This window comes from Bombina bombina, chromosome 3 (genome assembly GCF_027579735.1).
Source record: "Bombina bombina isolate aBomBom1 chromosome 3, aBomBom1.pri, whole genome shotgun sequence".
NCBI classification, from domain to species: Eukaryota; Metazoa; Chordata; class Amphibia; order Anura; family Bombinatoridae; genus Bombina; species Bombina bombina.
In genome coordinates this window covers 493,043,593-493,068,972 of record NC_069501.1, presented here as the reverse complement: position 1 = coordinate 493,068,972, position 25,380 = coordinate 493,043,593, and the positions used below count along the sequence as shown (strand labels likewise).

General features: G+C 39.3%; 1 protein-coding gene across 1 annotated transcript in view; it reads left to right on the top strand.

The window, feature by feature from the left end:
* Window positions 1-25,380, top strand: part of SLC6A17 (solute carrier family 6 member 17) — a 260,585-nt gene that overhangs the window by 170,250 nt on the left and 64,955 nt on the right. Inside the window, 1 exon segment of the mRNA XM_053706840.1 lies at window positions 5,779-5,971. Coding sequence (XP_053562815.1) covers window positions 5,779-5,971 — 193 coding nt within the window.

The following is a 25,380-nucleotide window of genomic DNA, read 5'->3' as shown; positions in this document are numbered from 1 at the left end:
CACATCCACATAAACTATACTATCAGATCGATTACATTCTGACAGACTCAATAGGCCTCACACTTATCAAACATGTATCAATCCCAAACCGCAACATGGTTGGACCATGCTCAGTTGCCTGCCAAATCATATGGCTCAATAGCCCAGTAACCCCGTACATATGGAGGCTGGAAGACAATCTACTGGACCCATCCTCTCATTCAACCTGACATAGAAAAAGCATTATTAGAATACTTTTCAGACTAACACCACACCAGACACGACATGGGCCAATATATGGGCGGCACATAAATGTGTCATAAGAGGAGCACTATTGAAACATAAGGCAAATCTTATCAAACAACATAGAATCAAATATGATTCTATCCTTCAGAATCTTCGGCAGCTAGAACAGTCTCATAAAAATGACCCAAAAAATACCGAACTCAACACTCGCCTTACACAAATAAGGTTGGAACTTAACACGTTCCTACAGCAGAAACAGCAAAAAAGGGCCCTTAAACTGCAACAAAAATTACTATGACCAAGGGAACAAGGCGGGGAAACTACTCGCCAGATCACTAAAGCGTAAACACCTCAAAACACACATTCACCACCTAAAAACCAAAACAGGTCAGATTAAGCATGATAGCACCTCCCTTGTAGGAGAATTTTGTTCTTATTACTCTACTCTCTATAACATATCACCAGACACCGACAGCACTGATATACTGAACAGTAAAAAACAAGCCATAACAGATTACTTAGCAAAGGTAAATCTACCCAAATTAGATGATAAACAATCAGGAATTCTTAGACTCCTGATTAATATTGCAGAAATAAAGGTAGCAATCAAATCTTTGCTACGGGAAAGAGCCCAGGACCAGACGGGTTTAGCACCAAATATTACAAAAAATTGATTCATATCCTCGCCCCGAAACTGATGTGCCTATTCGATTCCTTAAAGACTCGAGAGGTTTCCCAACATCGATGCTAGAAGCTCATATTACTGTTTTTCCAAAGCCCGGCAAGATCCCAAACATCCCAGAAAACGTTTGACCCATATCCCTCCTAAACACAGATGTAAAGATCTTCGCTAGAATCCTTGCCAAATAGACTTAACCCCCTCCTCCACTATTGATAGCAACCCGACCAAGTATGTTTCATCCCGGGCAGAGAGGCAAGGGATAACACCCTCAAAATCTTACAACTAAATGCTCTAGCACATAATACCCAGCAAGGCTTGGTACTCATCTCAACAGATGCCGAAAAAGCCTTCGATAGGGTGGACTGGGATTTTTCTCAAAGCCACCCTGGGGGGAATGAATATAGGTAACAACTTTATAAGAAAAATCTTCTCACTCTACGCCGAACCCAACTGAAAGAGTCAAAGCTAACTCGGTCCTCTCAGAGCCCTTTAAAATTAAAAATGGCACAAGACAGGGCTGCCCCTCTCACCAATACTGTTTGCTATTTCAATAGAAGTACTGGCATGCAAAATTAGATCAAATCATGACATTAAAGGCATTTCCACCAAAGAGACTGAATACAAACTGGCGATGTACGCCGATGATATACTGCTTACATTGACAGCAATAAATAAATCCTTACCAGCTCTATTAAAAACATGTCAGGCTATCAACTTCCACCTGAACCTGTCCCAAATCTGATTTACTCAACATAAATGCACGAACACCAACCATATACAATTTAAGACTCACATGCCCTATCAAAATACAACAAACACAAATAAAATACCTAGGTATCCTAATCACCCGTAACTTCCATGACTTATTTATAGCAAATTACCGCCTCCTACTAAAAAAAATAACTAATGACCTCTCAGGCTGGATAAATAAAACTCTGTCCTGGATGGGAAGGATACATGTTATAAAAATGAACATTCTCCCATACTGTATGTTTTGCAGACACTGCCCATCCCTCTACCAAAAGATTACCTCACCCAACTGCAAGGCACATAGAAAATTTGTATGGAATGGGAATTAAACCTAGAGTCCCTAGAAAAACCCTGCACTTGCCAAGAGAGAGGGGAGGACTCAGGGCTCCCAGACATAAGGCAGTAGAGGCTAGCAGCACTGACACAATGGATAATAGATTGGAGTAACAACTCAAATTCTAACAGTGGATCCAGCTAGATAGGGAGATACTGCAGGTAAGACTATGTAGGATGGCTGGCCTGGCTGCAGGCGAGGCACAGACAAACATAATTCGGGAATGTCCCGTTGCTGGATGAGCTTTTCTAGCGATGGTATGCACTGATAAATACCAGTATGCATATCACAACCAGACCTGCCCCCTTGACCCTGCTCATTGCGAACCCGGACCTCCCCTTCATACCACGGATCAAAACAGATCCAGCGAATCCTCCACAACTAAGAGAATATATACTCAAACCATAACTTCAGGGGAAAGGTGATCCCACAAGCAGATCTGGCAAATACAATAGGAGATAGCCACTAACATGGTTTCTATACGCACAGCTGTCACATTCCCTGAATACAACACAACAAAAGCAGAAACGTAAAGAGACAACTAACTCACTTCAAAACTCTGTGCACATTGACACATTATCCACAACACACCATATCAGCATTATATAAAATACTGCTTGCCCCCGCCGTAGAACTGCTCCCATCCTACTGCCACAAGTGGCACAAGGAATTAAACATAGACATCGCTTACAAAGATTGGTTGCGGATTTTCCTAAACCACAAAAAAGCATCGGTGTCGGCCAGAGGGTTCAAGAAACAAATTTTAAATACATGTTGCGATGGTATCTTACCCCCTGTGAGAATCCAGAAGATCTACAAACATGACAGCAATCGCTGGAGGGGCTGTTGGGAGATAGCTGATATGTTTCATGTGTGGTGGGGCTGTGAAAGACTGGGAACCTTTTGGGGAGACGTCATTACATGTATCAACAAAACATTAGACACAAAACTACCCAGAGACCCGGGCATACTATTATTCCATAACCTCCCAAACCTCAAAGATGAAATAAAACACACTACTTTTCATCATGCTTAACAGCGCCAAAATACTGATACCCCAAAAATGGAAATCCACAGAGGTACCAAGCATTCTGATGTGGAAACAGTAGGTAGAAAACCTGCTTATCATGGAAAGATACCACTTCCTAAAACTGGGCAAACTAGACATACATGAATATATGACAATGCGATGGAACGCACATAAAAACAACTGATATATACTTGTGCAAATCCAGTCTGTGTTATCTATGCATAGGGAAACGCGATACATAAAACACTAAACATGAACCAACGCAATCAAAAATAGACGCCTCACAGACACACATGCTGTACAGGCAGACCACTGGAAATACACATTCACCAGAAGCCTTACTCTACAACCTTCCAACCCCCCATTCCTAATAATATTACTATTTTGCTAGACATCCAAGTACCACAGGATGTAGATTATAATGGTCATTGAGGTTATATCTGTTGACAACAAGCATGTACTCCCTGGACTTGAATTGTTATGCACTAATACAGCAACCTTGTACAGGGAAACTGAATGTTTAAATTACCACACATATCTGCCCCACCCACCCACTTATACCATAAGGTCTTCCTTGGTCCAAAAGTGGCCAACTCATCTTTCACTGGGATTGGATGATGGCAACTTCCGCTCCACTAAAGAGCAGCAAACTGACTAAGACTTGGCATTCCAAATCTCCCATATGCCATTGTATTAAATGTATAACCTCTTAATATGGAAATTTTGGAGGCTCATAGTGTAACCAGAGCCTAGTTTGTATGTTTGATTACATTATAATAAAGCTCTTAAAAAAAAAAAATTAATATTAATTATACAATAATAACATAATACCCAAAAACAATAGTGCTACTATTACTAAACTGCGCAACACAATTCCAAATATAACCGTAAAATAGTGTTCTCGTATTTAAGGGAGCAAAGGAACTCATTGAATTACAATGCACTACAGCCAAGTTGGCAGTAAAAGAGGTTAGAGCTAAAATAGGTGCAGGTAATACCCAGACAGTCAGAAGTTCAGCCTTCAATAGACTTCTGTGAAAAGGAATCACAAACAAGGGTGCCTCCTAGTGTAACACTGATATGTGAGATTGGTATATACTTATCAAAACATACTCACAAGTGTGGCAACACCCAGTTGTGCTTAGTGGGGCATACTGGAAACTCTGTGTCCCAGCTCACTGGTCCAAAGAGCAGGGGAAATCCTCTTGACTGCTCCTATTGCTGTGAGCTGGATAATTAAAGCTCAGACTTCCAAAAAATCTCAAAAAAATAAGATTTTATTTTACAAATTTGTTTAAAAAAACTAAAGAGCACAACATGTATCCTATGCATATTAAAAAACAGTAGTGCAACGCGTTTCTCAGCTCTCCTGGCTGTTTCCTCAGGCTTCTGTTAGTTCTCTGGAAGTACTGGCTTTTAAATGAGACTATCCAATCACCAAACATTTAGATACCCCACCCACTTATACAGGTGTGTTACCTTAATTACCTCTTCCCTTAAAACCACAACTTATTCTCCTAATGTCAGATGTTATGTTACATGAATTTGTATACAATATTAGCACAAATGTATAATTCACAATCCTATCAATGATAACTTAATAAAAAATATATATTCATAGAACCATAATAACTGTAAAACAGTCCACATAGATGTTTACAAATCTACTATTCTTCAGATGTAATAATCATGTCCCCCATCATGTGCTTGATATCTGTCATTAAAAATAACCTTTTTTAATAACAATGATCTGATTTACCAAGAATGTATCAAGGAAGTGCAGCCTTGTATCCTACACACAAGTTTCAGTTCTGCTTAGTTTCTCACTTGTTCTCCTCCTGTTGCCCTACGTGGCTTGAGCAAGGGAATGGGAAAACTGGTTGGGGAATCAACACACCCATGCAGACACCATTATTGGGTTGGTTAGCAGTGTGGGACAAATTCCACGATAATTTGGGACACCAGGGCAAAATTAATGTCTCCCTTTTTGGTCCATTTAAAATTAGGGACAGAGGCTCAAAATACGTGACTGTTTAACACAGGACCTCCGAACACTGTGATATATTCAACACTTACCGAAATTTATATTAAACATATTTCAAGAGGGTTCCAAGTTGTTTCAGTTGCATATTTCAACCCTTTAAGGACACAGCTTTCAGTTTGCTCAATTGTTTTATGACGGAAAAATTCTGTCATATGTCCTTAAGAGGTTAATAACTGAAATACGTTCTTTGTTTTATGTGTGTGTGATATCTTGTATTGGACATCTCACACAACTATGGGCTAGATTACAAGTGGAGCGCAAAATATCGCTTTTCACAGTTAGACACTGATAGTTCATGTGTGCCATATAGATAAACATTGTGCTCACTCCCTTGTGCAATACTGCCCCACCCTCTGCTCTAGAGCAACAAATTGTGTGAGGCCCGGACCTGTCAATTACCCCGGTCGAATGGGTCCAGATGGAGATGATTTAGGAAGCAGAAGTTTAAACTGCTGCTTCATAAATATCAGTTGCCACCTCAAATGAGCGAGTCTGGATCCAATCAGGCATTCAGTTCATAGTAAATAAAGCCCGATATGTTTGACAATAGTTAACTTTTAAAGAGATAAGAATTGAAAGTGTTTCTATAAACATTACTGTATACTTAAATTCAACTTTAATTACAAATGCCTCTATAATGCTGCCAGAGAATTGCTGAATTAACCCTACATAAGCAAACGCTTTTGTTCCTCCTACCTTGTTTTCTTACGCAGGCAGTTCAAGGAACAGGATTGGCTTTTATCGCATTCACCGAGGCTATGACTCATTTCCCAGCTTCCCCTTTCTGGTCAGTTATGTTTTTCTTGATGCTGATTAACCTCGGGCTGGGAAGCATGATTGGCACTATGTCGGGTATTATCACACCACTTATAGATACCTTTAAAGTGCGTAAAGAAATTTTGACAGGTAAGTGACTCCCTTTAAATGCTAACATAAAGATTATTTTTAATTATTATTATTATAGCAGTTTCTTTTATATATATATATATATATATATATATATATATATATATATATATATATATATATATATATATATATATATATATATATATATATATATATGTATGTATGTATGTATGTATGTATATATATATATATATATGTATATATATGTATATATATATATATATATATATATATATATATATAAATCTGTACACAAAATTAAACGACTGGGCAAACAGAGAGTTTATGAGTGCTCTAACAGCTCCCTAAAGTGAAATAGTTAAAACATAGTTAAAATTCAAGACTGGATTCTAATACGAATTAAATAAACAAATGAACATACACTGGATCCTGCAAACAAAAAAATGTTAATAGCGGCACTCCCGTTGTTCCTGGCCAATAGCTGGATACGTCAGCATCAGTTGGGGGCACCGCTCACATGCATGCTCCAAAAAAGAATTCAAATCACAGAAAAAATACTACACGTTTTAGCCCATATACGGGCCTTTTTCAAGCCTATGGACGTAACATTATCTGTAAACTGTACTTTGTTATGAGGGGAGCTTACCTGCTAGGCCCCAACAATTTAGATAGTGCCACACATTTATATATTTGAATATACTTACATCAATATATAAACATGTTTGGAGCCTTCTAGTTTAATTTACAAAAGAACTATATGGCTTTTCACACTTAATGACATCACTACTAGCATGTACTCCCACAGTAACAGACATCTGCTTAAGAAGAGTCTACAAACCAGCCATTGCTTTCCTTCAAGGGTTTGTATCTTGTTCATTTTTACAGATGTAAAGCAATAGGTTGCCCATGGTAATTGCATTTTCAATGTACTTACGTACTTAGCCTGTCTTTTATATAGCTGATATTGTATGTGAAAGATAAGCTTCCATCTATCTGACTTTGAGTTTATTTAAAAAGGACATTTCAACCAAGATCGGAATCCATATGAATGCATTTCAGTGTTTTATAGAAACACTTTTCTAATATACATGTATTAGCAAAAATGCTTCTAATAAAAGCTATAGCTGTTTCAAGAATGTACTTAAGTATGCACTGTGCACCAGCATTTTAAACACAGCTCTAACTGAGAGGGCCTAATTTGCTTGTACCATCTGGTAATGACTCAATTTGTTGTTTCTTTGTGAATTGTTTCTAACGCTTTCAATCTTCTAGCAATTACTGAAACCTGGTTATCTTCTTCTGACACTGCTTCCATTGCTACTCTCACGCACTGTGGTCTTCACTTTAGCCACACACCTAGGCCAGGTGAGAGGCATGGTGGTGGTGTTGGAATCTTACTCCCCCCCTCCTGCTTCTATTAGCACCTGCATTCTCATTCAACTCTCTCCTTTTCCTTTTTTGAAGTCCACTGCATCCGCCTGTTCTCCCCCCTCTCCCTCAGGGAGGCAGTTATCTATTGCCCCCCTGGATTAACCTCCCAATTCCTTGACAATTTTGCTGCCTGGCTTTCTCACTTTCTCTCTACAAATACACCTTCTCTGTCTTCTATCCTCTCTCCATCTTTTACTCACATATTCAACCTATCCCTTACTACCGGTTCATTCCCATCTTCCTTCAAACATGCAAAGGTCACCCCCATCCTTAAACTCTCTCTCTACCCCAATTCTCCTGCAAACTACTGCCCCATATCACTGCTTCCGCTAGCTTTAAAAGTCCTGGAAAAACTAGTTTTCGATCGCTTAACCCACTTCTTGTCCTCCAACTCATTGCATGATACCCTACAATCTGGCTTCTGTCCCCAACACTCAGCTGAGACTGCCCTCCCAAGGTTACTAACAATCTTCTTTATGTTAAAAACAATGGCCACTACGCTATACTTATCTTACTTGACCTGTCTGCTGCCTTTGACACCGTTGACCATCCCCTTCTCCTATGGATTCTCAGCTCCCTTGGGCTCTCTGACACTGCCCTCTCCTGGATCCACTCTTATCTCTCTAATAGGTCCTTTTCTGTGTCCATTGCTGGTGACTCCTCCTCTCCATTGCCTCTGTCTGTTGGAGTACCTCAAGGCTCTGTTCTGGGTCCTCTACTCTTCTCTATTTATACTTCCTCACTAGGTAAACTTATCAGTAGCGATGGCTTCAACTATTACCTCTATGCTGATGAATCTCAGATCTACCTATCCACCCCTGAACTCTCTCCTTCTGTCTTTTCTACCATCAGTGTCTGCTTATCTGGTATTTCTTCTTGGATGTCCTCTCACCACCTAAAAATCAACATGTCCAAGACTGATCTCCTTCTAATCCCCCCCCCCTCTAATTCTACCCTGGTTTCTAACTTTTCAGTCATTGTTGGTTACACCACTATCTCCCCATCACCCCAAGTCTGCTGCCTAGGAGTTACACTTGACTCAAATCTGTCCTTCATACCTCACATCCAATTGCTCTCTTCATCCTGTCACAACTACCTACACAATATCTCCAAAATGTGTCAGTTTCTGAGTGCTAAAACTACTAAACAACTAAACTACTCCCAGGTAAATTCTCGACTTGACTACTGTAATAACCGACTAACTGGCCTTTCTCTCTCCTGCCTCTCCCCTCTTCAATCCATCCTAAACGCCTCTGCTAGGCTATTTCACCTCTCCCGATGCTCTGTATCCGCTGCACCTCTCTGCGAGTCCCTTCACTGGCTCCCCATTCACAGTGGAATTAAATTAAAAGTTCTCACCCTGACCTATAAAGCCCTTACCCAACACAGCCTCCCCCCCTACCTGTCCTCACTCATCAACAAATGTCCTCCAGCCCGCCCCCTAAGATCTAACAATGACCTGCTCCTTGCATCTTCTACCATCACCTCCACCCATGCTAGACTACAGGACTTCTCTCGTGCGGCACCAACCATCTGGAACGCACTTCCTCGAGCTGTCAGACTTTACCATTACCTTTCCTCCTTTAAACGCTCCCTAAAGACCTTTTTGTTCAGGGAAGCCTATCTCCAAATCGGTAACAAATTAATTCCACTTGCCTAATAGCTGCCCTCATCTAACTCCACACTAACATCATTCTCACCTTTGCAGTCCTCACCTCCTGTTTCTCACCCTCCTACCCATCTAGATTGTAAATTCCCACGGGAACAGGGCCCTCAATTCCCCCTGTATTTTTTTGTTAAACTTTGTCTGGTGTCTTTTATATTGTATTGTACTGTACTTTTATCTTTGTACCCATGGACAGTGCTGCGGAATCTGTTGGCGCTTTATAAATAAATAATAATAATAATAAATTGCTGACATGATACAAGCCCGATTGGCGCTCTGAGCAGCTGCAGTATTTAAAATGCTGGTGCACTGATAAAATCTAGCTATGCTTCACATGCACGCGCAGAGAAAAATGTTAACACTAAAACAATAACTTTTACTAGAAGCATTTTTGCCAATACATGTATATTGCAAATATGTTTCTATTCAAAGATGTAATTCATATATGTGTATTTAAATTTTGACCGGAATGTCCCTTTAAATAAACAATTTAACTAAGTGTGAAATTTGATAACTATATTAACAAAAATAGATCATGTGAAAGTTCAAGATTATAACTGTTTTATTCGTAATGAAGAATAGTTTAGCAATCACCCTTTACGCTTAAGATGTGCAAATTAATTCTGCAAGGATCCATCTGCTTGAGATAATCCAATATCCACAGATCAAATAGAATTAAAAATTAGTTTTATATATTGTTACAATTCTTTATTTCATGTTTGATACATTAAATTGCATATGATCAGCATCTGAAGTACTTTTTGCTTTATTATAATTCTAAATAATCAGCTATAATTGGATCCAGTTACATTCAGGATGAGACCCTTTAGTCTGAGAAACAAGTTTATTACAAATTTTTAATGGATACTATTACCATGATTTATTCAGATGTCAACCTCTCTATAATATTACATTTTCTTAAAGTATCATACAGTGAGGAAAGTTAATTTTAAAAACAATGCTGTGGCTTTAGATGTAGGACGTTTTTAAATACTGGCAGAATTTTTTTAAAAAAATCCTTAATTCAAGGACCATAATGCATTATCCATAGTGCATGTAGTATATTCCTGTAGGCCTAGATTTGGAGTTTGGCGGTAGCCGTGAAAACCAGCGTTAGAGGCTCCTAACGCTGGTTTTAGGCTACCGCCGGTATTTGGAGTCATTCAAAAAAGGGTCTAACGCTCACTTTTCAGCCGCGACTTTTACATACCGCAGATCCCCTTACGTCAATTGTGTATCCTATCTTTTCAATGGGATCTTTCTAACTCCGGTATTTAGAGTCGTGGCTGAAGTGAGCGTTAGAATTCTAATGACAAGACTCCAGCCGCAGAAAAAAGTCAGTAGTTAAGAGCTTTCTGGGCTAACGCCGGTTCATAAAGCTCTTAACTACTGTGCCCTAAAGTACACTAACACCCATAAACTACCTATGTGTACCCCTAAACCGAGGCCCCCCCCACATCGCCGACACTCAATTAAATTTTTTAACCCCTAATCTGCCGACCCGCCACCTACGTTATCCTTATGTACCCCTAATCTGCTGCCCCTAACACCGCCCGACCCCTATATTATATTTATTAACCCCTAACCTGCCCCCCACAACGTCGCCGCCAGCTACCTACAATAATTAACCCCTAATCTGCCAACCGCCACCTATGTTATACTTATGTACCCCTAATCTGCTGCCCCTAACACCGCCGACCCCTATATTATATTTATTAACCCCTAATCTGCCCCCCTCAACGTCGCCTCCACCTGCCTACACTTATTAACCCCTAATCTGCCGAGCGGACCGCACCGCTACTATAATAAAGTTATTAACCCCTAATCCGCCTCACTAACCCTATAATAAATAGTATTAACCCCTAATCTGCCCTCCCTAACATCACCGACACCTAACTTCAAACATTAACCCCTAATCTGCCGACTGGAGCTCACCGCTATTCTAATAAATGTATTAACCCCTAAAGCTAAGTCTAACACTAACACCCCCCTAAGTTAAATATAATTTAAATCTAACGAAATTAATTAACTCTTATTAAATATATTATTCCTATTTAAAGCTAAATACTTACCTGTAAAATAAATCCTAATATAGCTACAATATAAATTATAATTATATTATAGCTATTTTAGGATTTATATTTATTTTACAGGTAACTTTGTATTTATTTTAACCAGGTACAATAGCTATTAAATAGTTAAGAACTATTTAATAGCTAAAATAGTTAAAATAATTACAAAATTACCTGTAAAATAAATCCTAACCTAAGTTACAATTAAACCTAACACTACACTATCAATAAATGAATTAAATACAATATCTACAAATAAATACAATGAAATAAACTAACTAAAGTACAAAAAATAAAAAAGAACTAAGTTACAAAAAATAAAAAAATATTTACAAACATAAGAAAAATATTACAACAATTTTAAACTAGTTACACCTACTCTAAGCCCCCTAATAAAATAACAAAGCCCCCCAAAATAAAAAATGCCCTACCCAATTCTAAATTACAAAAGTTCAAAGCTCTTTTACCTTACCAGCCCTGAACAGGGCCCTTTGCGGGGCATGCCCCAAGAAATTCAGCTCTTTTTCCTGTAGAAAAACACATACAATACCCCCCCCCCCAACATTACAACCCACCATCCACAAACCCCTAATCTAACCCAAACCCCCCTTAAATAAACCTAACACTAAGCCCCTGAAGATCTTCCTACCTTATCTTCACCATACCAGGTTCACCGATCGATCCAGAAGAGCTCCCCCGATGTCCTGATCCAAGCCCAAGCAGGGGGCTGAAGATGTCCATGATCCGGCTGAAGTCATCATCCAAGCGGGAGCTGAAGAGGTCAATGATCCGGCTGAAGTCTTCTATTAACGGCATCTTCAATCTTCTTTCTTCCGGATCCATCTTGGAGACCTCCGACGCGGAACATCCTGCTGGCCCGACGGACTACCGACGAATGAAGGCTCCTTTAAGGGACGTCATCCAAGATGGCGTCCCTCGAATTCCGATTGGCTGATGGGATTCTATCAGCCAATCGGAATTAAGGTAGGAAAATTCTGATTGGCTGATGGAATCAGCCAATCAGAATCAAGTTCAATCCGATTGGCTGATCGGATCAGCCAATCGGATTGAACTTGATTCTGATTGGCTGATTCCATCAGCCAATCAGAATTTTCCTACTTTAATTCCGATTGGCTGATAGAATCCCATCAGCCAATCTGAATTCGAGGGACGCCATCTTGGATGACGTCCCTTAAAGGAGCCTTCATTCGTCGGTAGTCCGTCGGGCCAGCAGGATGTTCCGCGTCGGAGGTCTCCAGGATGGATCCGGAAGAAAGAAGATTGAAGATGCCGTTGATAGAAGACTTCAGCCGGATCATGGACCTCTTCAGCTCTCGCTTGGATGATGTCGTCAGCCGGATCATGGACCTCTTCAGCTCCCGCTTGGATGATGACTTCAGCCGGATCATGGACATCTTCAGCCCCCTGCTTGGGCTTGGATCAGGACATCGGAGGAGTTCTTCTGGATCGATCAGTGAACCTGGTATGGTGAAGATAAGGTAGGAAGATCTTCAGGGGCTTAGTGTTAGGTTTATTTAAGGGGGGTTTGGGTTAGATTAGGGGTATGTGGGTGGTGGGTTGTAATGTTGGGGGGGGGGTATTGTATGTGTTTTTTTTACAGGAAAAAGAGCTGAATTTCTTGGGGCATGCCCCGCAAAGGGCCCTGTTCAGGGCTGGTAAGGTAAAAGAGCTTTGAACTTTTGTAATTTAGAATAGGGTAGGGCATTTTTTATTTTGGGGGGCTTTGTTATTTTATTAGGGGGCTTAGAGTAGGTGTAATTAGTTTAAAATTGTTGTAATATTTTTCTTATGTTTGTAAATATTTTTTTATTTTTTGTAACTTCGTTCTTTTTTATTTTTTGTACTTTAGTTAGTTTATTTCATTGTATTTATTTGTAGATATTGTATTTAATTCATTTATTGATAGTGTAGTGTTAGGTTTAATTGTAGGTATTTTATTTAATTAATTTATTGATAGTGTAGTGTTAGGTGTAATTGTAGGTATTTTATTTAATTAATTTATTGATAGTGTAGTGTTAGGTTTAATTGTAACTTAGGTTAGGTTTATTTTACAGGTAATTTTGTAATTATTTTAACTATTTTAGCTATTAAATAGTTCTTAACTATTTAATAGCTATTATACCTGGTTAAAATAAATACAAAGTTACCTGTAAAATAAATATAAATCCTAAAATAGCTATAATATAATTATAATTTATATTGTAGCTATATTAGGATTTATTTTACAGGTAAGTATTTAGCTTTAAATAGGAATAATTTATTTAATAAGAGTTAATTAATTTCGTTAGATTTAAATTATATTTAACTTAGGGGGGTGTTAGTGTTACACTTAGCTTTAGGGGTTAATACATTTATTAGAATACCGGTGAGCTCCAGTCGGCAGATTAGGGGTTAATGTTTGAAGTTAGGTGTCGGCGATGTTAGGGAGGGCAGATTAGGGGTTAATACTATTTATTATAGGGTTAGTGAGGCGGATTAGGGGTTAATAACTTTATTATAATAGCGGTGCGGTCCGGTTGGCAGATTAGGGGTTAATAAGTGTAGGCAGGTGGAGGCGACGTTGTGGGCGGCAGATTAGGGGTTAATAAATATAATATAGGGGTCAGCGGTGTTAGGGACAGCAGATTAGGGGTACATAGGGATAATGTAAGTAGCGGCGGTTTACGGAGCGGCAGATTAGGGGTTAATAATAATATGCAGGGGTCAGCGATAGCGGGGGCGGCAGAATAGGGGTTAATAAGTGTAAGGTTAGGGGTGTTTAGACTCGGGGTACATGTTAGAGTGTTAGGTGCAGACGTAGGAAGTGTTTCCCCATAGGAAACAATGGGGCTGCGTTAGGAGCTGAACGCGGCTTTTTTGCAGGTGTTAGGTTTTTTTTCAGCTCAAACAGCCCCATTGTTTCCAATGGGGGAATCGTGCACGAGCACGTTTTTGAGGCTGGCCGCGTCCGTAAGCAACTCTGGTATCGAGAGTTGAAGTTGCGTTAAATATGCTCTACGCTCCTTTTTTGGAGCCTAACGCAGCCATTCTGTGGACTCTCAATACCAGAGTAATTTTAAAGGTGCGGCCAGAAAAAAGCCAGCGTTAGCTATGCGGGTCGTTACTGACAAAACTCTAAATCTAGCCGGTAATTTCTACTAAATAAATTCATATGCCAACATTTGGCTACAGGTATTCTGTCAATAGTTTGGATGAGAGATTAGCTTGAAAAATTGATATATTATTTTAAGGATAACTAACTATTATGAACGAGCGAAACAGGGGTTTATCGCAGGTGTTTGGGTGCATCGTTGAAAGTAAATGCGTTCACTTACATGCCTCGGGATAACGCAATTTCAGAGCTCTGGTAAACTGTTGCTCAAGACCAAAAAATTGTTATAAGGGATCAAAGATATGAGGTCTAAGGTGTTAGAAAAAAAGGCTTGCTAAGGGCTTTAACACAGAGATACATACATATACATCTCTAAAGATGTATATGTATGGATATATATATATATATATATATATATATATACAGTACAGTATATACAATTGTGCTGATAAGTTTACATACCCCGGCAGAATTTATGATTTCTTGGTCACTTTTCAGAGAATATGAATGATAACACAAAACTTTTCTTTCACTCATGGTTAGTGTTTGGCTGAAGCCATTTATCAATCAACTGTGTTTACTCTTTTTAAATTACAATGACAACAGAAACTACCCAAATGACCCTGATCAAAAGTTTACATACCCTGGTGATTTTAGCCTGATAACATGCACACAAGTTGACACAAAGGGGTTTGAATGGCTATTAAAGGTAACCATCCTCACCTGTGATCTGTTTTCTTGTAATTAGTGTGTGTGTATAAAAGGGTCAATAAGTTTCTGGACTCCTGACAGACCCTTGCATCTTTCATCTAGTGCTGCACTGACATTTCTGGATTCTGAGTCATGGGGAAAGCAAACGAATTGTCAAAGGATTTGCGGAAAAAGGTAGTTGAACTGTATTAAACAGGAAAGGGATATAAAAAGATATCCAAGGAATTAAGAATGCCAATCAGCAGTGTTCAAACTTTAAAGATAAAAGGGAAGAAAGGAGGGCACTCTAGCTGAGTGTGATAGGGATAACTTCAAGTAATGTGAGGTATAAGCACAATATACTTGAGTGCTATAAGGTGAAAATGTATAAAGAATATATAAGTAAAAATAGAGAGTATATATTACTCAGTGTTAGTCTGCTATTAAACAGTGTTTGTACAGGTCAGAAAACGAAACTTCATGTATATGTAAATAATGTTTTAATAGTTACAGATAACATAAAAACATAAAATCTTAGTGAAAGCTAATATTCTGTATTAGATAAAAAAACAAAAACAAAACTATGTTGCGTATAGATACTTCTAAGTATACTAAATACAGAACAAACTTTTTTGCATATAGGTTGAAAAAATGCTACATTGGATCATAGAAAACTTGTAGCATAAAGTTACTTTGTAGTAAATATATTATAAAAAATATTTTTTAGAAAATACAGTATATTCTTAGCATACATAGAAAGGCACTATCTATGCAGCTGCAAAAAAGATCCTAGAAAAATCAGACTCAGATATCGAACATAAAAAAGGATTAAATTTGAAATTAAAATACATACATAAACAACTTAAATGTAATAAAATGTAGGACTATTGTCATCAAAAGTCCAAAATAATAAAAATGTCCAAAAAAGAGAAAATATCAGGGACGTCTCCCAAAAGCGCCAAAACAAATACCACCTTTAAAATACGGCCTTAAAAGATAGCCTTGAAAATAAAGCCAAAAGTTTTTTTGGGGATAATGTTATGGGTTCAATCCGTGGAAACTCATCATTAGTAATGTCACAGTTGATATAGAATCACCTCCAGGGGCGACAACTACAGGGGGGTGCAGAGGTCGCAATTGCGACTGGGCCCCCAAGGGTGGGGGCCCAGCTTAAAAAAACAAAAAAAAAAAATGTTGACCTGCCACTGCCTGCACTGATATCATGTGAGTGTGACATGATGCTTCACTAGTGTCTCTAACTACAGGGATTAGTCTTTCTGTTTTACCCATTGGTGTTTATGTGTGTGTGTGTGTATTTATGCATGTATGTGTATGTTTGTGGAACCAGCAAATTACAGACCTTGTTATTACAGCATGGGGGGAGGGGTAAACAGTGTCACTATACACTACCACTATATACAGTACGGGGGAGCTGGACTATGTCACAGACTACTGTGGTCACTTTAAAAAGTACTGGGGCAGGTAGGGGCAGGTAGGGGCAGGCCAGCCATCTCACCGGCAGATTACAGACTGTGTCACTGACTCACTATATAAAAAAAAAAAAATGTATTGAATTCACTTTTTTTGGGGGGGGGGGGGCACCTTTTTAGATTCTTGCACCTGGGCCCTGTGGTTTCTAGTTACGCCTCTGATCACCTCCAAATCTATGTGAATAGACAACGTCACTATACATATGTTACTTTAATATGTCACTCCTGGTACACAAAACAGATTACGCGTGTGTGTATACTTTTCTTTCATGTAATTAGCAAGAGTCCATGAGCTAGTGACGTATGGGATATACATTCCTACCAGGAGGGGCAAAGTTTCCCAAACCTCAAAATGCCTATAAATACACCCCTCACCACATCCACAAATCAGTTTTACAAACTTTGCCTCCTATGGAGGTGGTGAAGTAAGTTTGTGCTAGATTCTACGTTGATATGCGCTCCACAGCAGGTTGGAGCCCGGTTTTCCTCTCAGCGTGCAGTGAATGTCAGAGGGATGTGAGGAGAGTATTGCCTATTTGAATTCAATGATCTCCTTCTACGGGGTCTATTTCATAGGTTCTCTGTTATCGGTCGTAGAGATTCATCTCTTACCTCCCTTTTCAGATCGACGATATACTCTTATATATACCATTAGCTCTACTGATTCTTGTTTCAGTACTGGTTTGGCTTTCTACTACATGTAGATGAGTGTCCTGGGGTAAGTAAGTCTTATTTTCTGTGACACTCTAAGCTATGGTTGGGCACTTTTTATATAAAGTTCTAAATATATGTGTTCAAACATTTATTTGCCTTGACTCAGGATGTTCAACGTTCCTTATTTCAGACAGTCAGTTTCATATTTGGGATAATGCATATGAATTAATCAATTTTTTTCTTACCTTAAAATTGACTTTTTTCCCTGTGGGCTGTTAGGCTCGTGGGGGCTGAAAATGCTTCATTTTATTGCGTCATTCCTGGCGCGGACTTTTTTGGAGCAAAATTTTTTTCTATTTCCGGCGTCATACGTGTCGCCGGAAGTTGCGTCATTTTTGACGTTTTTTTGCGCCAAAAGTGTCGGCGTTCCGGATGTGGCATCATTTTTGGCGCCAAAAGCATTTAGGCGCCAAATAATGTGGGCGTCTTTTTTGGCGCTAAAAAATATGGGCGTCATTATTGTCTCCACATTATTTAAGTCTCATTATTTATTGCTTCTGGTTGCTAGAAGCTTGTTCACTGGCATTTTTTCCCATTCCTGAAACTGTCATTTAAGGAATTTGATCAATTTTGCTTTATATGTTGTTTTTTCTATTACATATTGCAAGATGTCCCAGATTGACCCTGAGTCAGAAGATACTACTGGAAAATCGCTGCCTGGTGCTGGATCTACCAAAGTTAAGTGTATCTGCTGTAAACTTGTGGTATCTGTTCCTCCAGCTGTTGTTTGTAATGAATGTCATGACAAACTTGTTAATGCAGATAATATTTCCTTTAGTAATGTTACATTACCTGTTGCTGTTCCATCAACATCTAATACTAGTGTTCCTGTTAACATAAGAGATTTTGTGTCTAAATCCATTAAGAAGGCTATGTCTGTTATTCCTCCTTCTAGTAAACGTAAAAGGTCTTTTAAAACTTCTCATTTTTCAGATGAATTTTTAAATGAACATCATCATTCTGATTCTGATAATGATTCCTCTGGTTCAGAGGATTCTGTTTCAGAGGTTGATGCTGATAAATCTTCATATTTATTCAAAATTGAATTTATTCGTTCTTTACTTAAAGAAGTCTTAATTGCATTAGAAATAGAGGATTCTGGTCCTCTTGATACTAAATCTAAACGTTTAAATAAGGTTTTTAAATCTCCTGTAGTTATTCCAGATGTTTTTCCTGTCCCTAATGCTATTTCTGAAGTAATCTCTAGGGAATGGAATAATTTGGGTAATTCATTTACTCCTTCTAAACGTTTTAAGCAATTATATCCTGTGCCATCTGACAGATTAGAGTTTTGGGACAAAATCCCTAAGGTTGATGGGGCTGTCTCTACTCTTGCTAAACGTACTACTATTCCTACGGCAGATAGTACTTCCTTTAAGGATCCTTTAGATAGGAAGATTGAATCCTTTCTAAGAAAAGCTTACTTATGTTCAGGTAATCTTCTTAGACCTGCTATATCTTTAGCGGATGTTGCTGCAGCTTCAACTTTTTGGTTAGAAGCTTTAGCGCAACAAGTAACAGATCATAATTCTCATAGCATTGTTAATCTTCTTCAACATGCTAATAACTTTATTTGTGATGCCATCTTTGATATCATTAGAGTTGATGTCAGGTATATGTCTCTAGCTATTTTAGCTAGAAGAGCTTTATGGCTTAAAACTTGGAATGCTGATATGTCTTCTAAGTCAACTTTGCTTTCCCTTTCTTTCCAGGGTAATAAATTATTTGGTTCTCAGTTGGATTCTATTATCTCAACTGTTACTGGAGGGAAAGGAACTTTTTTACCACAGGATAAAAAATCTAAAGGTAAATTTAGGTCAAATAATCGTTTTCGTTCCTTTCGTCACAATAAGGAACAAAAGCCTGATCCTTCACCCACAGGAGCGGTATCAGTTTGGAAACCATCTCCAGTCTGGAATAAATCCAAGCCTTTTAGAAAACCAAAGCCAGCTCCCAAGTCCACATGAAGGTGCGGCCCTCATTCCAGCCCAGCTGGTAGAGGGCAGATTACGATTTTTCAAAGAAATTTGGATCAATTCAATTCACAATCTTTGGATTCAGAACATTGTTTCAGAAGGGTACAGAATTGGCTTCAAGATAAGGCCTCCTGCAAAGAGATTTTTTCTTTCCCATGTCCCAGTAAATCCAGTGAAGGCTCAAGCATTTCTGAAATGTGTTTCAGATCTAGAGTTGGCTGGAGTAATTATGCCAGTTCCAGTTCTGGAACAGGGAATTCCTTCAGACCAGTTCTGGATCTAAAAATACTGAATCGTTATGTAAGGATACCAACATTCAAAATGGTAACTATAAGGACTATCCTGCCTTTTGTTCAGCAAGGGCATTATATGTCCACAATAGATTTACAGGATGCATATCTGCATATTCCGATTCATCCAGATCACTATCAGTTTCTGAGATTCTCTTTCCTAGACAAGCATTACCAGTTTGTGGCTCTGCCGTTTGGCCTAGCAACAGCTCCAAGAATTTTTACAAAGGTTCTCGGTGCCCTTCTGTCTGTAATCAGAGAACAGGGTATTGTGGTATTTCCTTATTTGGACGATATCTTGGTACTTGCTCAGTCTTCACATTTAGCAGAATCTCATACGAATCGACTTGTGGTGTTTCTTCGAGATCATGGTTGGAGGATCAATTTACCGAAAAGTTCATTGATTCCTCAGACAAGGGTAACCTTTTTAGGTTTCCAGATAGATTCAGTGTCCATGACTCTGTCTCTGACAGACAAGAGACGTCTAAAATTGATCTCAGCTTGTCGAATCCTTCAGTCTCAATCATTCCCTTCGGTAGCCTTATGCATGGAAATTCTAGGTCTTATGACTGCTGCATCGGACTCGATCCCCTTTGCTCGTTTTCACATGCGACCTCTTCAGCTCTGTATGCTGAATCAATGGTGCAGGGATTACACAAAGATATCTCAATTAATATCTTTAAAACCGATTGTACGACACTCTCTGACGTGGTGGACAGATCACCATCGTTTAGTTCAGGGGGCTTCTTTTGTTCTTCCGACCTGGACTGTAATTTCAACAGATGCAAGTCTGACAGGTTGGGGAGCTGTTTGGGGGTCTCTGACAGCACAAGGGGTTTGGGAATCTCAGGAGGTGAGATTACCAATAAATATATTGGAACTCCGTGCAATTTTCAGAGCTCTTCAGTCATGGCCTCTTCTAAAGAGAGAATCGTTCATTTGTTTTCAGACAGACAACTGTGGCATATATCAATCATCAAGGAGGGACTCACAGTCCTCTGGCTATGAAAGAAGTATCTCGAATACTTGTATGGGCGGAATCAAGCTCCTGTCTAATTTCTGCGGTTCATATCCCAGGTATAGACAATTGGGAAGCGGATTATCTCAGTCGCCAAACGTTACATCCGGGCGAATGGTCTCTTCACCCAGAGGTATTTCTTCAGATTGTTCAAATGCGGGGACTTCCAGAAATAGATCTGATGGCTTCTCATCTAAACAAGAAACTTCCCAGGTATCTGTCCAGATCCAGGGATCCTCAGGCGGAAGCAGTGGATGCATTGTCACTTCCTTGGAAGTATCATCCTGCCTATATCTTTCCGCCTCTAGTTCTTCTTCCAAGAGTAATCTCCAAGATTCTGAAGGAAAGCTCGTTTGTTCTTCTGGTGGCTCCAGCATGGCCTCACAGGTTTTGGTATGCGGATCTTGTCTGGATGGCCTCTTGCCAACCGTGGACTCTTCCGTTAAGACCGGACCTTCTGTCGCAAGGTCCTTTTTACCATCAGGATCTCAAATCCTTAAATTTAAAGGTATGGAGATTGAACGCTTGATTCTTAGTCAAAGAGGTTTCTCTGACTCTGTGATTAATACTATGTTACAGGCTCGTAAATCTGTATCTAGGAAGATATATTATCGAGTCTGGAAGACTTACATTTCTTGGTGTCTTTCTCATCATTTTTCCTGGCATTCTTTTAGAATTCCGAGAATTCTATAGTTTCTTCAGGATGGTTTGGATAAAGGTTTGTCTGCAAGTTCCTTGAAAGGACAAATCTCTGCTCTTTCTGTTCTTTTTCACAGAAAGATTGCTAATCTTCCTGATATTCATTGTTTTATACAAGCTTTGGTTCATATAAAACCTGTTATTAAGTCAATTTCTCCTCCTTGGAGTTTGAATTTGGTTCTGGGGGCTCTTCAAGCTCCTCCGTTTAAACCTATGCATTCATTGGACATTAAATTACTTTCTTGGAAAGTTTTGTTTCTTTTGGCCATCTCTTCTGCTAGAAGAGTTTCTGAATTATCTGCTCTTTCTTGTGAGTCTCCTTTTCTGATTTTTCATCAGGATAAGGCAGTGTTGCGAACTTCTTTTAAATTTTTACCTAAGGTTGTGAATTCTAACAACATTAGTAGAGAAATTGTGGTTCCTTCATTGTGTCCTAATCCTAAGAATTCTAAGGAGAGATCATTGCATTCTTTGGATGTAGTTAGAGCTTTGAAATATTATGTTGAAGCTACTAAGAATTTCCGAAAGACTTCTAGTCTATTTGTTATCTTTTCTGGTTCTAGGAAAGGTCAGAAGGCCTCTGCCATTTCTTTGGCATCTTGGTTGAAATCTTTAATTCATCATGCTTATGTCGAGTCGGGTAAAACTCAGCCTCAAAGGATTACAGCTCATTCTACTAGGTCAGTTTCTACTTCCTGGGCGTTTAGGAATGAAGCTTCGGTTGATCAGATTTGCAAAGCAGCAACTTGGTCTTCTTTGCAAACTTTTACTAAATTCTACCATTTTGATGTGTTTTCTTCTTCTGAAGCAGTTTTTGGTAGAAAAGTACTTCAGGCAGCTGTTTCAGTTTGATTCTTCTGCTTATAATTTCCGTTTTTTTCATTATAAGATTTAAACTTTATTTTGGGTGTGGATTATTTTCAGCGGAATTGGCTGTCTTTATTTTATCCCTCCCTCTCTAGTGACTCTTGCGTGGAAGATCCACATCTTGGGTAGTCATTATCCCATACGTCACTAGCTCATGGACTCTTGCTAATTACATGAAAGAAAACATAATTTATGTAAGAACTTACCTGATAAATTCATTTCTTTCATATTAGCAAGAGTCCATGAGACCCACCCTTTTTTTGTGGTGGTTATGATTTTTTGTATAAAGCACAATTATTCCAATTCCTTATTTTTTATGCTTTCGCACTTTTGTCTTATCACCCCACTTCTTGGCTATGCGTTAAACTGATTTGTGGGTGTGGTGAGGGGTGTATTTATAGGCATTTTGAGGTTTGGGAAACTTTGCCCCTCCTGGTAGGAATGTATATCCCATACGTCACTAGCTCATGGACTCTTGCTAATATGAAAGAAATTAATTTATCAGGTAAGTTCTTACATAAATTACGTTTTTGTAAAGATGAAAGCACTTTTACGGTCACATATGTTGTTAGTGGTAACAACCTATACTCACTGTTCTGTGAAAGATGGAGGGTCTCCTCCGGACAAGATGATACAAACCCGCACTTACTGCAATATTGCACGCAGGTAACTTGTCAGTTCTCCAGTGGCTTTTTTTCTTTCTTAGCCGCCTCAGACGGATAATATTACGGTTGGCGTTCAGGTCACAATAGGCAGCCTCCTCCGGATTTCAGATACGGTCGTGCAATTTGCACGCAGGTAACTTGTCAATTCACACATAGCTCTTTTTCTCTAAAGTGGATATAATTAGTGGGTGACAGTCAAGTCACGAGTTTGGCCAAACTCTTTCAACAAAGCTACAACCCACTGTGCTAGCGGGACAGGGTGTATATGGATACAAACAAGCTGGTAAGCTTTAACGGGTTTCACCCGTTAGTTGGGCTTTTTCAAGATAGTTTAGCCAGCTGTCCATGATTCTTCTCTTGTACCTGTTCTTGTCTTTCTATTGGTTAATCTCAAATACAAAGAATAAAGGTGGTTTCTCCAACATTGGTGTGTCCGGTCCACGGCGTCATCCTTACTTGTGGGAATATCTCTTCCCCAACAGGAAATGGCAAAGAGTCCCAGCAAAGCTGGCCATATAGTCCCTCCTAGGCTCCGCCCACCCCAGTCATTCTCTTTGCCGTTGCACAGGCAACATCTCCACGGAGATGGTTAAGAGTTTTTTGGTGTTTAAATGTAGTTTTTTATTCTTCTATCAAGTGTTTGTTATTTTAAAATAGTTCTGGTATGTACTATTTACTCTGAAACAGAAAAGGATGAAGATTTCTGTTTGTGAGAGGAAGATGATTTTAGCAGACAGTAACTAAAATCGATTGCTGTTTCCACATAGGACTGTTGAGATGAAGTAACTTCAGTTGGGGGAAACTGTTAGCAGACTTTTCTGCTTAAGGTATGACTAGACATATTTCTAACAAGACCATGTAATGCTGGAAGGCTGTCATTTCCCCTCATGGGGACCGGTAAGCCATTTTCTTAGTCAAGCAAACAGAATAAAGGGCTTAATATGGGCTATAAAACTGGTAGACACTTTTATGGGCTAAATCGATTGCTTTATTTGGGCATTTTATACATGTTTATGCTGATAATTCACATTTATAAACTTGGGGAACGTTTTTTAACGGCAGGCACTATGTTAGACACCTTTTCCCGTCAGGGAGGGCCTTCCCTGTTGTAGGCTGAGCCTCATTTTCGCGCCATTACTGCGCAGTTGTTTTTTGAGAGCAAGACATGCAGATGCATGTGTGAGGATCTGAAAGTAGCTGGAAAAGTTTCTAGAAGGCATCACTTGGTATCGTATTCCCCTCTGGGCTTGGTTAGGTCACAGCAAAGGCTATAGCTGGGACTGTATAGGGGTTAAATTTGTAAACGGCTCCGGTTCCGTTATTTTAAGGGTTAAAGCTCTTAATGCTTTAAGACACTGTGGTGAAATTTTGGTAATTTTTGAACAATTCCTTCATACTTTTTCACATATTCAGTAATAAAGTGTTTTCTGTTTAAAATTTAAAGAAATTTCAGATTCAGGAAAAATTTCTCAACAAGCTGAACCTGATGTTGTGACATTTAAATTTAAATTAGTACATCTCCGCGCACTGCTTAAGGAGGTGTTATCTACTCTGGAGGATTGTGACAACTTGGTCATTCCAGAGAAATTATGCAAGATGGACAAGTTCCTAGAGGTTCCGGTGCACCCCGACGCTTTTCCTATACCCAAGCGGGTGGCGGACATAGTGAATAAGGAGTGGGAAAAGCCCGGCATACCTTTTGTCCCCCCCCCCTATATTTAAGAAATTATTTCCTATGGTCGACCCCAGAAAGGACTTATGGCAGACAGTCCCTAAGGTCGAGGTGGCAGTTTCTACTCTAAACAAGCGCACTACTATTCCTATCGAGGATAGTTGTGCTTTCAAAGATCCTATGGATAAAAAATTGGAGGGTTTGCATAAAAAGATTTTTGTACAGCAAGGTTACCTTCTACAACCCATTTCGTGCATTGTTCCTGTCACTACAGCAGCGTGGTTCTGGTTCGAGGAACTAGAAAAGTCGCTCAGTAGAGAGACTCCATATGAGGAGGTTATGGACAGAGTTCACGCACTTAAATTGGCTAACTCTTTTATTTTAGATGCCGCTTTGCAATTAGCTAGATTAGCGGCGAAAAATTCAGGGTTTGCAATCGTGGCGCGCAGAGCGCTTTGGCTAAAGTCTTGGTCAGCGGATGTGTCATCCAAGACAAAATTGCTTAACATCCCATTCAAAGGTAAAACTCTATTTGGACCAGAATTGAAAGAGATTATCTCAGACATCACTGGGGGAAAGGGCCACGCCCTTCCACAAGATAGGCCTTTCAAGGCCAAGAATAAGTCTAATTTTCGTTCCTTTCGCAATTTCAGGAACGGACTGGCCTCTAATTCTTCATCCTCTAAGCAAGAGGGTAATGCCTCACAACCCAAACCAGCCTGGAAAACGATGCAAGGCTGGAACAAGGGTAAGCAGGCCAAGAAGCCTGCTGCTGCTAACAAAACAGCATGAAGGAGTAGCCCCCGATCCGGGACCGGATCTAGTAGAGGGCAGACTCTCTCTCTTTGCTCAGGCTTGGGCAAGAGATGTTCAGGATCCCTGGGCACTAGAAATAGTTTCTCAGGGTTATCTTCTGGAATTCAGGGAACTACCCCCAAGGGGAAGGTTCCACATGTCTCACTTATCCTTAAACCAAATAAAGAGACAGGCGTTCTTACATTGTGTAGAAGACCTGTTAAAGATGGGAGTGATACACCCAGTTCCAATACAGGAACAAGGAATGGGATTTTATTCAAATCTGTT